We start from the raw sequence: 12,840 nt of genomic DNA on the forward strand, positions 1-12,840 counted from the left end.
TGGAGCATGACAACTTGTAATGGTGTATCTCCTCAATTTCTAGCATGGCCAAGGGTAAAATAAGTAAAACTAAGTTACACAAACTTTTAAACAGTAGAAGTAAAACACTATGAAGTTGATAACATAGACATTCGTCAATAATATAGACCACATGGACTATGGTGAAAGACCATTGCAAGCAATTGCGCAAAAAGAAAGCCTTTAACCTCCTTACTTTAAACTACCGTTGTCGTCTGATTTACCTCGTCAAAATCTAAAACAGCACATCTTATCTCCTAATGTCTCAATTACCTCCATAGCCTGGTTTGAAGCGATTTTGAATGTGGTTTTGTCTGTTTTTATTAAAAATCTAGGAAATACTTGATAAAACCACGTAAAATGTCTATAAGAATCTAAAAATGTTGACAAAAATCCTGGAGATAGATTTAAATGTGGCAAATCTAAATAAAAATATCTCTATAAGCTTCCAATATTATATTTGGATCTATAAAGTTAGGGAAAATATCTAGAAAATTATGGGAAAAATCTCGAAACACAGTAATTGATGTTTAAACATGTTTTGAAAAGTTTCCACACAAAAATAAGTATGATGCAACTAGTATTCATCTTATATTTTTGTTGTGAAAAGTTTTTGAAACACATTTAGGCACGGATTAGAATGTTTTGTGATTTCCTAGAGCTAAATCTATTTTTTTAAAAGCTATATATTTTCATGAGCTCTGAATATTTTATTAAGGTTTACATGTCCTAATATACCTCTAGTATTTTTCTCAGAATTTTTAGAAGCTTAGAATTTTTTATGGTTTAATATCTTATTAAGTATTTATTGGTATTTTATTAACTAAAATTAGTACGAAACTGCTTTCAAAACCTCTTCAATCCTGTGTACGGAGGTAATTTGAATGGTTTTAAGAGTACATGATATGATATGTCTAACTTTAGAGTTGGAGGAGTAAAATCAGACCAAGCTGATATTTCAGGGAGGTAAACTGGATTTTGCTTTTCAGTTTTTTTTTTTTTTTTTTGAGCAGAACTTTCTAACTGTGTGTGCACCACTGCAGCTAACGTCCCTTGACAATTGGGCCCTGGATGGGGATTCTGCGCTATATCATATTCACGTTAGGCAATTGGGCCGGCCCAATACGGCGCCTAGCAGCTAGCACTTTATTCTTTTCCTTTCTTGATGCTGCTTTTTCCCCTCTTCTTTGCAGCAGCCAGCAGTATACCTAGGCATGCAGCCCGAGCCCGTGAGCACAGCCCAAAACCCATCATTTTGGCTCGGCCCTAGCTCAGCCCAGCCCGAAGGTCATTGGGCTCAGGCTGGCATGACACGGGGGTGCAGGCCGTGCTTGGGCCGCACTTTAGGCCCGCAGGCCAGCACGGCCCGGCCCGCCAAATAACGACATTGCACAAAACAACTCATTTTGATATCTAAATCTATTCTCTACATCTGTCATCTGTATTTGAATGTGTTCTTTATACTGATGAAGTGATGAACTGATGGATGTGTTTGAAATCTGTTTTAAATCTATGTTTATTGATATATTATCTGTTCAACGGGCTATGGGCTGGCCCGGCCCTCCATTTTTTGTCGTTCTGACAGACCAGCCTGGTACGCAAAAAGACCCACAGGTGTAAGTGCATCTAGCCCTTTAGTGGGTTTTGGTGAATTGAATGACAACACAGTTAAAGGTCTAACAAGTTTGCTAAGTGTATCAAAGGTTCAACTAGAAAGCAAACTTGATGGTATTTCACATAATGTTTAAATGAAGACCAAAGTTGTGTATTGTTATAAACTGAAGCTTGATTGGTATCAACACTCATATCAAGAAGATATTCAAGCAAGGATCACAATATTGAAGAAATGGTTTTTCAATGGATGCTTAACATGATGTGACTTGAGTATGGCTCGATAGGGTGAAGATAGCAAGGAAAGGGCTTCGAGGGACTAAGCGAACGTGAAGGGCAAGCAATGGCTTGTAGACCGAGGTACCATGGCTAAGGTGAAGAAGAGAGTACTTGCATTGAGTCGAGGTACTAATTGAGCTATGAGGAGTCATTGTGTTGAGGATCAAATCATTAGTGGAAGTGACTTGAAGCCATGGATTGAACTCACATGTGTTGAAATGATTCAAGTCACATGCTCAAGCTATATTTACTCAAAGAGAGGAGACAAAGTTAATTGCATCCCTAATGAAGTGATAGTGAGAAGTGGCATATGAAGACATTGAAGACTCAAGTGGTTAAAATGGTTATATACTTTTGATCTTGAGTTTAGGATATGCCGTACTATAAAGAGGGATGCAAATTTAGTTGGTCTGAGGAAGATAGAGTGCTCAAGTATTAAAACTAAATCAAAAGAGAGACACTCTAGCACTTCACGAGCACGTAGAATAGTTTTGTATGACTTGGGGTGTCGGAAGTCCCGACGTACGTCGGAACTGATGACGTATGTCGGAAGTGATGACGTTCGTCGGAAGTCCCGACACCTGACCCTCTTGCTACCTCTGCTCGCGCTTGCGTCGGAAGTCCCGACGCGCGTCGGAACTGATGACGCATGTCGGAAGTGATGACGTTCGTCGGAAGTCCCGACACCTGGCCCTCTTGCTACCTCTGCTCGCGCTTGTGTCGGAAGTCCCGACGTACGTCGGAACTGATGACCTGTCGGAAGTGATGACATGTGTCAGAACTGATGACGCGTCGGAACTGATGACGTGTGTCGGAACTGATGACGTTGACTGGTTTTGTGCAGACTTCTGACTAAGGTGAACAATGTTTTTAGTGTATGTTAGAAGTCCCGAGATCCACGTCGGAACTTCCGACGTAGATCTGAACGGTTAGTTTCCAGCTTCTTGTATAAATAGTTGTCTCCTCACTTCTAACCGTTGGCTCACTCTTCCACTCGACTAAACCTTCGGCCAAGGCACCTCTCTAGCTCCCAAAAGCTCCTCTCTTCTATCCCCTTTGCTCCTAACTTCAAATCTTGCAAGAGATTGAGTGAGAGAAGGATTCTTGGTGAGAGAAACATCAAAGCAAAGCTTGAGCACTTGATTTCTTTGTCAAGCCGGTTGGATTTGTGTTTGTTACTCTTGGAGCAAGGCTCGTAGCCGGCTAGGCGTTGCCCGTGGAGCTTCCAACTTATGTGGTAGTCCCGGGAGGTTTGTAATCACTCAAATCATCTAGTGAAATCACCCCTCATCTCAAGAGATTGCTCTCTTGACTTGAGAACGAGGATAGGGTTGAAAGAGACCCGAAAAGCTTGTGTGGCTTCCTCAACAACGTGGACATAGGCAAGCCTTGGTGGCGAGCGGAACCACGGGATAAATACCTTGTCACTTTGTGTTCTTGCTATTTGTGTTGCTCTCTACTTGCTTATTTGTGATTCTAGGGTTTGGTCCCGATCTACAAATTGGTGGCTCTCTAAGGTCAAGGAAGCACTTGGATAACTTCATCTTACCACTAGGAAGTGGGGTTGTAAGTTATTGGCTTCACAAAGTTCATTTAAGCACTTGCAGTTCATTTCCCGTAGGCGTCGGAACTTCTGACAGTTTACGTTGGAACTTCTGACGACGTCGGAAGTTCCGACCTAAACTGTCATCACTTCCGACAGTTGCTGACAAGTGACTTTGAGTTGTGTAGAAATTTTTAGATACGCCTATTCACCCCTCTCTAGGGGGCATCAAGGTCCTTACAACAGGCCCATGCCTGGGCCGGAGGTCAGGCACGCAGGCCGGTAAAGCACGGCCCACAAGGCATGACGTGCCCCCTCGGCCCGTTAAGCAACGTGTCGGGCCGGCACGGTGTCGTGGCATACCGGGCTGGGCCAGCCCGTTGCCCAAGTATAGCCAGCAGACAAACTACTAAAATCTCTCTCTATCTGATCCGAATCCGATCCGCCGCCTACTGTGCGTCGTTTCTTCAGAGTTTTTTTAATATTATATGGAGTGATAATAATAAAGTAAACGAAGAATTCCGTCCGTTCAGTTTTTTTTCTCATCATCAGAATTCAGATTTGTGGCAAACCACAATCACTACTATCAGTAGTAGTTTCTCATCATCAGAATTCAGATTTTTTTAACAAAGAAAGTGTAACGCGTTAAGCTGATATATGCGTGATCAAGGTATACATATCACATATGATGGGAATCCATCTAGCTGGAGTGCAGATATAATCTATTGCCTTTTTAATATGTAAAGCAAGAATTTGCTGATGATGGAGGACTTGACAACAGCGATCAATTTCACCAGGGCGCATTGGATCCACGATCAGAGTAATAGCCACTGCCGGTGTCCATTGCCTCTGCGCAAGGACAGTGGAAATATTTTGCCGCCTCAATCACTCCTGTCTCTGTGACAGCTTCCATGGCTGAAGGTCACTAGCTCTGACCATATTTTGCTAAAGCGAAAGACAAATGAGCTAGCTCACTCTCATACATTTCATCTAGAGAGAGATGGGCTTCCTCCAAGACTGTCTCCCAGGCCGAACATCCAGCGACCAAATGTAAGTTCATCGTGCCAACTGCCAAGTCAGTGCCTGCCATCATCGTGAGGTGTTGGCATGATGCAAAAGAAAAGGACAAATCAGATGGTTATACTATGATAAAGGGAAACAAAAAGCATGAACCCTATTGCAATACCAGCGTACTTTGATTAACTTCACTGTGGTGCCGATTATTTGACAAAAATAAAGGATCCAGTGCTAATATTATGAGTACTAATCTCCAATAGAAATTCCAAATTTTGTTATATGAAAGGCATGTTTAACTTAATAGTGTGTATAGCTAACTCCAGCTGACACACTAATCTGAATATAATTTGCTTTTGTTTTGAGGTATACCTCAATGCAGTAGGGGAGGATCAAAACTGCATCAAACCAAAACATCCAATGCCGTGATTCTGCAGCTGCAGTGCTGCACATGAACTTTTTGAGCATTACTATCTTTCTGTGACTTAATCAGAGTGTATCATAAATCAACGCACTTGAAAAATGGATGCCATCAGGGAGGACAATAATGGACAAAATTTATATAAAAAAGATAAACTCAAACAAAGTAAAACATAACGATAAATTGATCAGCTATTGATTTTCTTATTCCCATGCTATCTTGACTCAAAAACTGCAGCCAAACTTTTGCATTGTTGAATGTTGATTGGAAGTACCCTGCAGAATTCTAGCCTATATATCCATCACACTGACGTATGCATATCACATAGGGACAACAGAATAACTGGTTGGTAAAATAAAACAGAGCAGGGGCATCTGAAGAAGTGTTGCAATAAAATCATAGCAGAGTAAAAGTTATCTAAAGGTGTATTGGGGCTAGAATTAAACATTTAATCTTTGTATGGAGTTGCTTTAGAAACTACAGATGCTCAGTTATGGTATTCCAATCCTAAATCTGCAGCCGCAGAATGTTCCATGACCTTGATGGATAGGAAAGAGGCCGGCTACAACAACAATCCCAACACAAGATGGTGAAGGATGCAAAATCAGGACTTTACTTTGTCATATAGCATCATTTGTTGAAGAGAGGAACCAACTTACTGTGTTCCAAAAATAGCTCTTCTCCATCTATGGTATGCACATAAAACATGTTCTGATGATCATGCTCGTGGAAACTACAAAAGGAGAAAAGAGCAAATAAACAAATAATCAAAAGGCAGATGAGAAATGGATTCATCAGCAGGGATCTTTAAACTACACACAGGGCCTTTAGAACAATAACCTGCAGGAATGGCAGAGTAATCGGCATCTACACGGCTAATGGACTAACGAAAACAATGGTGAACAGAAACGACACATGATTTGTGCAATAACCACAAAGGATTTACACGTGGTCTGAAATTGTCGTAACGTTATTATACGTGTCCAGTTTTTTCTTTATTTTTCAAGGAAAGGAACATACTGTCTATTTTCAATGCATTTTTTTGAACATATTTAATTCTTCCATTGGTTCCTTTTGCTGAAAGTTTATCAAAGATTTCAGAATGCCTCTAGTTGGTCATTGTGCTAAATATATCCTATAAGAACAGGCCATCAACTCAAAGGGAAACCCTCATGGGCATCGAAGAATACTAGGATGATCACCCGTGCATGCCATTACATAAACTAATGTGGTAACAAAAAATTCCAAAGAAACCATATGCATAAGATCTTATGTGGACATGAATCGACACTTGGTTAGTAGTTCTAGATATCTCTGTATTCAAAATCCTATCAGATGGGGTGAACTTCACCAGAAATCTCTACATTTGCCTATGAAGACTTTTTTTTTTCTCTCGCTCCATTCCTTGGCATATTAGACAAGTAGCTCAAAACTTCGAACCCAAAGCTTGGCATTGTGTTACTGTCATGACTGCTCATGATATTTAGAGTAATACCATGAAAGTGAGCGGAAACAGAAAGGTGTACTAATTTCAATGATACTGCTTTCTGCCTCTCGGACCTTATTCTGATCCCACAAAGATCACTCTTACATATCAGGTCATTGTCGTATCCTTATCAATTATCATAGCTCCAATCAGATGATTTCTACTCCCTCTGTTCCAAATTATAAGACATTTTGGCTTTTCTAGATACATTGCTTTTACAATGTATCTAGACATACTGTGTATCTAGATGCATATAAAAAATTATGCATCTAGAGAAGCCAAAACATCTTATAATTTGGAGTGGAGAGAGTAGTAACCAATGTTGCCTAATATAATCAAACATGTTAACCAGCAGATTGAATAAAAGCATACTTTTGTAATGCAAGAAATAGATCACCTCAACTTTATGGAAGTGCAAGCAGTCAATAAGCTGGTTAGCAGAAAGCCAAGTTTACTTATGTCATCCAAGCCATTAACAACTGTAGGAGGTCACCAATCAACACAGATTTGAAACCTGCATAAATTCAAGAAAAAATGTAGGTGTAAATATTATTAACGAAGCATACCCCAGCTGCAAAACCCACAAAAGCTGAATACAATAACCAATAAGTCCAGCAAGAGTTGTCTTTGGTCACCTAGATGGCGGGGTAACGATACTTACAGTGTAAAACAGTCTCAACCTCATATGCATTTAGTTCATTGGTGGTGCTTCAGTCCATAAACCCTGAGTAACAAAATGCCCAACACCTTTCTGTCCAGGGGTAGAGTATAGCACAAGTATACATTTTTGGGTTTCAGCTTGTTAGCCAGTGTAAGTCAAGACATCAAACTGTTCTTCTGAAACACCTACCAGTCAGGACATCAAACTGTTCTTCTGAAACACCTGCATTTGCTATGATCTCTTTATGCACGAAACAACATATCTGGCCTAGCTGGAAGATACTTCAGTTAGGACCCCTTCTTGCAACTGTAAAGTTCTGGGAGAATCATCTCATTAGACTATCGTAGGCAGTAATATATTGACACTTCATTTTTTCCCCTAAACCTTGAAAAGGGTCTCAAGTAAACGTCGAGCTTCCCAAGTCATGTCCGGCCTTGAAAATGCTCTGGACATAGAACTGATAGTGCCTTTGGATGGTTTAAATTCTACCTCTTTCATATCTTTGAGAAGTATTCTTACCTCAGTTCCATTTCTAAGCTTTGACCATCCATTCAAAAGGGTATCATAAGTTCAGGAAGCATGTAAAACTCCTCTCCTTTTCATCTCACTGAACAACTCTTTATGCATGATGGCATTTCTGGCCTAGCTGTAAGACACTCCAACAGTTAGAAACCCTTCTTGCAACTGTAAAGTTCTGGGAGAATCATCTCACTAGACCATCCTAGGCAGATAATAAATTGACACTTCATCTTTTTCCCCTAAACCTTGAAAAGGGTCTTAAGTAAACGTCGAGCTTCCCCAGTCATGCCCGGCCTTGAAAATGCTCTGGACATAGAACTGATAGTGCCTTTAGATGGTTTAAATCCTAGCTCTTTCATATCTTTGAGAAGTATTCTTACCTCAATTCCATTTCTAAGCTTTGACCATCCATTCAAAAGGATATCATAAGTTGATGATGTGTGTAAAACTCCTCTCCTTTTCATCTCACTGAACAATTCTTTAGCTTGATTCATCATTCCAGCTTTAGCAAAGTCACTCATGAGTGAATTATACGTGCTTGCTTTGGGAATAAAGCCTTTACTCACCATCTCACAATACAGCCTCAGTGCTTCAACTTTGTTGCTTTTCTTTGCATATCCTGTCACCAGTATATCATAGGTGAGATTATTGGGCTCAAGGCCCACCTTCTTCATATCACTGAGAACAGTATCCGCTTCGCCAATTCTACCAGCAGACTCAAGGCCACCCAGAAGTGTGTTAAATGTAGCTATATTAGGTGAGAGCCCTTGATGAAGCATCTGAGCATAGATTGCAAATGCATTATCCAGATGGCTGCTCTTACAATGGCCAAGAATGAGAGCATTGAATGTGATAGTGTCTGGTGCAATTCCTCTCGTCAACATTTCATCCAAAACAACTGTAGCATTCCTTGCCATTCCATGGCAACACAAAACATGCACGAGTGTATTATAGACAGTGATATCAGCATGAAGACCAGCACCCATCATCAACTCATGAATTTCCAAAATCACATCTGGCCTCCGGCTTCCAGAACATGCTTGCAGCACCCTTTGATGAGTCAGAGAGGTCGGAGCGAATCCAGCAGAAGCCATCTCATTTAGCAAAAATTTTGCCTTTTTCACAACCCCGGCCTCAAGAAGGCCCACAACAAGTGTAGTATATGTGATTAGATTAGGCTTTATTGAATTCCGCTTCATTTCTTTCAGTAGCTTTAGAGCTTTGGAGGTCTTTCCTTCCCTGCACCGTGCAGCAATCATAGTGTTATATGTTGCTTGATCAGGTTCTAAGCCTGTATTTCTCATCTCTTTCAAAAAGGATTTTGCTTCACTGAACTTGCCAAGCGTGCAAAGGCAATTGATAAACACATTATAGACAACAGCATCAGGTGACAGGTTTTTCTCCATCAACTCCTGACCAACCTTAAAAGCAGCTGGCATGTTTCCTGTTTTAAAAAGCCCATCCATTAAGGTGGTATAATTGACATGGTCAAGCAACAGACCACGTTCATCCATATCTTTAAATAATGCTTCAGCTCCTTCTATATTCCCATTCTTTCTCAAACCATTCACCAGTGAGTCAACGACAAAGTTGTTTGCCTCAACACCCTCATGCAACATATCACGGTACACATCAAGAGCTGCTTCTTGCCCCTGGAACTTGAAGAAGCCATCGATAAGTGTTCCATAAGTCACAACATTAGGAGCAATGCCACTGTCCTTCATCTTCCTCATATAATCAGCTGCTTTGCCGAGGCATCCCCTTTTAACAAGACCATTGATGATCGATGAGAATGTGACAACATTCGGGATAACAGATTTCTCCTCCATTTGCAACAACACCTGCTCTGCACCATCGATATTGCCAGCTCTGCAGTGTGCATCGACCAGTACAGTGTAAGTTACAAAGTTGGGAGTAATATTATCCGACTGAGCATGCCGAAGCACATCCTTAGCTTCCTCAATCTTCCCTTCCTTACCTAAACGGTCCATCAGAGCTGTATACATGACCAGATCCATGACCACGCCCCTTGAAACCATCTCTCCCAATAGACCAAGTGACTCACTGCCCCTCCGCGCTTTCGCTAATGAATCAATAAGCGTACAATAGGTCACATGGTTCGGCGCGACTCCGATCTTGTCCATCTCCCTGAAAAGCGCATATGCCTCTGAGAACTGGCCATCCCTGCAGAGGCCATCGACAAGAGCACTGAGCGTGACCACATCAGGCAGCACACCCGACCTGACCATCCCCTCGTACAAACTGAATGCCTCGTCCATCCCCTTCCCCTTACAATACTCCCCGATGAGGGCCGTGTACGTCACCACATTCGGCTCCACCCCATCCGCCTTCATCCTCTCCACTACCTCCAGTGCAGCATCAGCATCGCCGGAGTGGAAGAACCCGGCAACCAAGGAATTATACCCCACCACGTCAAGCGCCACCCCTTGTGTTGTCATCCTCTCCACCACCGCCAAAGCCGCGGCCATGTCCTGGACTTTACAGTAGCCGTCAATGAGAGCATTCCATCCCACCACATCCAATCCATCAATTCCTCGGCCTCGGACCAACATCTCCGCCAAGGCCGCGGCCTCGCCGACCAGGCCGGTCCTACACAGCCCCACGAGCGCCGTGCTCACGGTGACCCCGTCCCAGGACACGCCGCGCTTGCACATCTCCGAGAGCACAGGCGGCGCGAGCCTCCCGTGGCCCTGCTCGGAGAGGGCAGCGAGGAAGATGTTGTAGCTGACGGTGTCAGCCGCGACCTGCGACTGCGACTGGGGCCCCGAGGAGGAACGGAGCAGGCTCAACGCGGGACGGAGCGAGCGGAGGCTACAGTAGGAGAGGATGATGGAGTTGAGGGTGAGGGTGTCACCTGGGACGGGGCGGAAGCAGACGGCGGCGGCGGCGAGGCCCGAGGAGGCGAGGGCGGGGATGAGGCGGCGGAGGAGGCGTGCGGGAGGCGAGGCGGGGAGTGAGAAGACGACGTGGGAGGCGGCGGAGAAGCGGCCGGCCCGGAGGAAGGCGAGCGCGAGGGAGCAGAGGAAGGAGGCCTGGAGGGACGGGGCTAAGGCATGAGGCGGAGAGGCCGCCATGGTGGTGGTGGTCGGCGACGAGGGGGGTAGAGTGGGAGCGAGGAGAGGGGAGGGGAGGCCGGCGCGGCGCGGCGAGGTGCGGAGGAAGACCCGTTGGGCCGAGTCTGGTGGGCTTTAAATGATGTGGGGAAGACTTTCAGCCCACAGAGTTGTGCCACAGTCTCCCACTGGACTCTGTGAATTGTCATGATTTGGCCGGGGTAAAAAGTTGAGCTTTCCTTCAAATCCTTCGATTCCTGCACATCATTGAAGCTAGCCTACCGATCATGTTGTTGATTTCAATCCCTTTTCATGTCGTCAGGAGCATTATGTTGCTGTTTTGTGTGAGGACCGAATGAATTGCAGATGGTGTGTGCCACTTACCAAGAGCCGGACAAATCCTGATGAGTGTATTAGCTAGCACTCTTGTGTCCTGCAAGTTTTACCCAAGGCAATGGGGTACTTTAACAAGCCTGATATGGTGTACAACGGTGTTGTCACCAAAAAAAAAACACTTCCATGATTTGAATTGCCCAATAATTTAGCGAGATGTTTGGATGAGCAAATCTCATTGACACTCGCCGAGTTTTATAATTTAATTCCTACCGACTGATTTCTTCAGTGGTTAACCGTCGGTGTTCTTCTCGACGTCCTAGCTTGCCACTGCTCATATCCACAAAGATTTAACGCCCTGCTGTACACATAGCTTGTGGAGCTCGATATTACATCTGTTTCATATGCGCTCTGCTCAATAGTGAATCATACCTTGCAGCTGTACGAAGAAACGCGAAACGGTATATTTCATTTCTGCAAAGAACAAGTGTGCGTGGGTACGCAATCACTAGAGCGAAGAGAGGTTAGGCCACAAATAACGTCAGCTAGCTGTTATTATTGGAGCTTCATCTAACAGCCCCGACCGACCAGCGTACGTACAACCATTTGAAATATATAGAGGCACGGACATCCACTATGCATGCATTGATTCTGTAGCGGAGGTCATTCAAACTTCATCCTTTTTGCACTTGCCCCCATCCCAATTGCTTCCTCCACCGCTCCCTAGCAGAAACAGACATTTGACGTCAAAATATAAACAACTCTTTACCTACTCAAGGGTGTTTATATATATATATATATATATATATATATATATATATATATAGGTAGGTTGCAGCACAAAATATAAACGGCTCTTTCATTCAAGAATAAAAGTTTGCAACAACACCTTTGGAAGAAACAGGGCGTCGACGGCAATTATGGACATATATAGTTTATTAGGAATACTGACATAACGACATCATGCCATGGTCATCTCCAAGGCAAAGCCTACTGAATTAAACTGTGGAGCTTCGATTTCAGTGTTAAAATTGTACTCCCACGTTGTACACGAGATAGGTTCCTACACTTGTTTAATTTGTATATTCATGTACGGAACAGTCATCTAATCTTAATGACAAGTTAAAACTGCATGAGGGCTGACACCAAACAAAAGAGAAGTTTTTTTCCTCATGTGGTCTGATTGGGTTGAACACTAAAACCAACCAGAGGAGCAGGGTGCCTGATATATAGATGACATTTCTTAAGACAAAACATGCATAATTGCTGATATATATAAACACATATATATAGGACTGTCATGTAATACACGGAGCATTATGTATATGGGCCTTAAAAGAGAGTCAGTAAATTTCTAGTTTTCTACTCTAATAACTGGATGTGTAGACAAACAGGAATTCACAGCTATACAAATTAAAAAGCATAAAAACGATGCATGCATGGAATTGGAATTGATATAAAAAAAAACTAAAATGTGTTGTAGTATATATATAGCAGTGGTAGTATATTCGTACGTACCTGGTGATCCGTACTTTGAGCCCTACTGGCGCCGACCGCCGGGAGTGGGAAACACTGGCGGCAAGGAGGTAGCGCCATCTCAGCAATGGTCTGCTGGGGTGTTTTTGCTGGTGGGTGGCAGAGATGACCCTGGCTTTGCGCGTGTTAACCTTAAGCAGGAGCTTCGCTCCCCTAAACCGGTAGCCTTCCACACACTTGTTTCCACATCACCCGGAATGACGAGGTAGACGACGTCATGTGTTCTACCGTGCTTAGGATAGGGAACAATAATGGCGGCGTGATCTTCCGTGGCACGACGTCCTTCTTGTTGGAGATAAACGTCGTCGTCTCATCTGCCCAGCAGAGATCTTCTAGAAGCAGCTT

The 12,840-nt window shown here is 43.2% G+C and overlaps 1 protein-coding gene across 3 annotated transcripts; it reads right to left on the reverse strand.

Annotated features, from left to right (window-relative positions):
• On the reverse strand, window positions 4,012-10,899 carry LOC8055336 (pentatricopeptide repeat-containing protein At5g14770, mitochondrial). Of its 3 annotated transcripts, none has more exons than XM_021460103.1 (5): window positions 7,034-10,899; window positions 6,770-6,886; window positions 5,546-5,619; window positions 4,838-4,902; window positions 4,012-4,534 (listed from the first exon to the last, which is right to left on the reverse strand). In XM_021460103.1, the coding sequence occupies exon 1, from the start codon at window positions 10,645-10,647 to the stop codon at window positions 7,792-7,794; it is 2,856 nt and encodes a 951-aa protein (XP_021315778.1). In that variant the 5' UTR covers window positions 10,648-10,899; the 3' UTR covers window positions 4,012-4,534; window positions 4,838-4,902; window positions 5,546-5,619; window positions 6,770-6,886; window positions 7,034-7,791. The 3 variants fall into 3 exon arrangements, with proteins under 3 accessions (XP_021315778.1, XP_002454808.1, XP_021315777.1); XM_002454763.2 differs by having other exon boundaries at window positions 4,838-4,910; XM_021460102.1 differs by having other exon boundaries at window positions 4,838-4,921.

The sequence above is a fragment of the Sorghum bicolor genome, chromosome 4, assembly GCF_000003195.3.
Source record: "Sorghum bicolor cultivar BTx623 chromosome 4, Sorghum_bicolor_NCBIv3, whole genome shotgun sequence".
NCBI lineage: Eukaryota > Viridiplantae > Streptophyta > Magnoliopsida > Poales > Poaceae > Sorghum > Sorghum bicolor.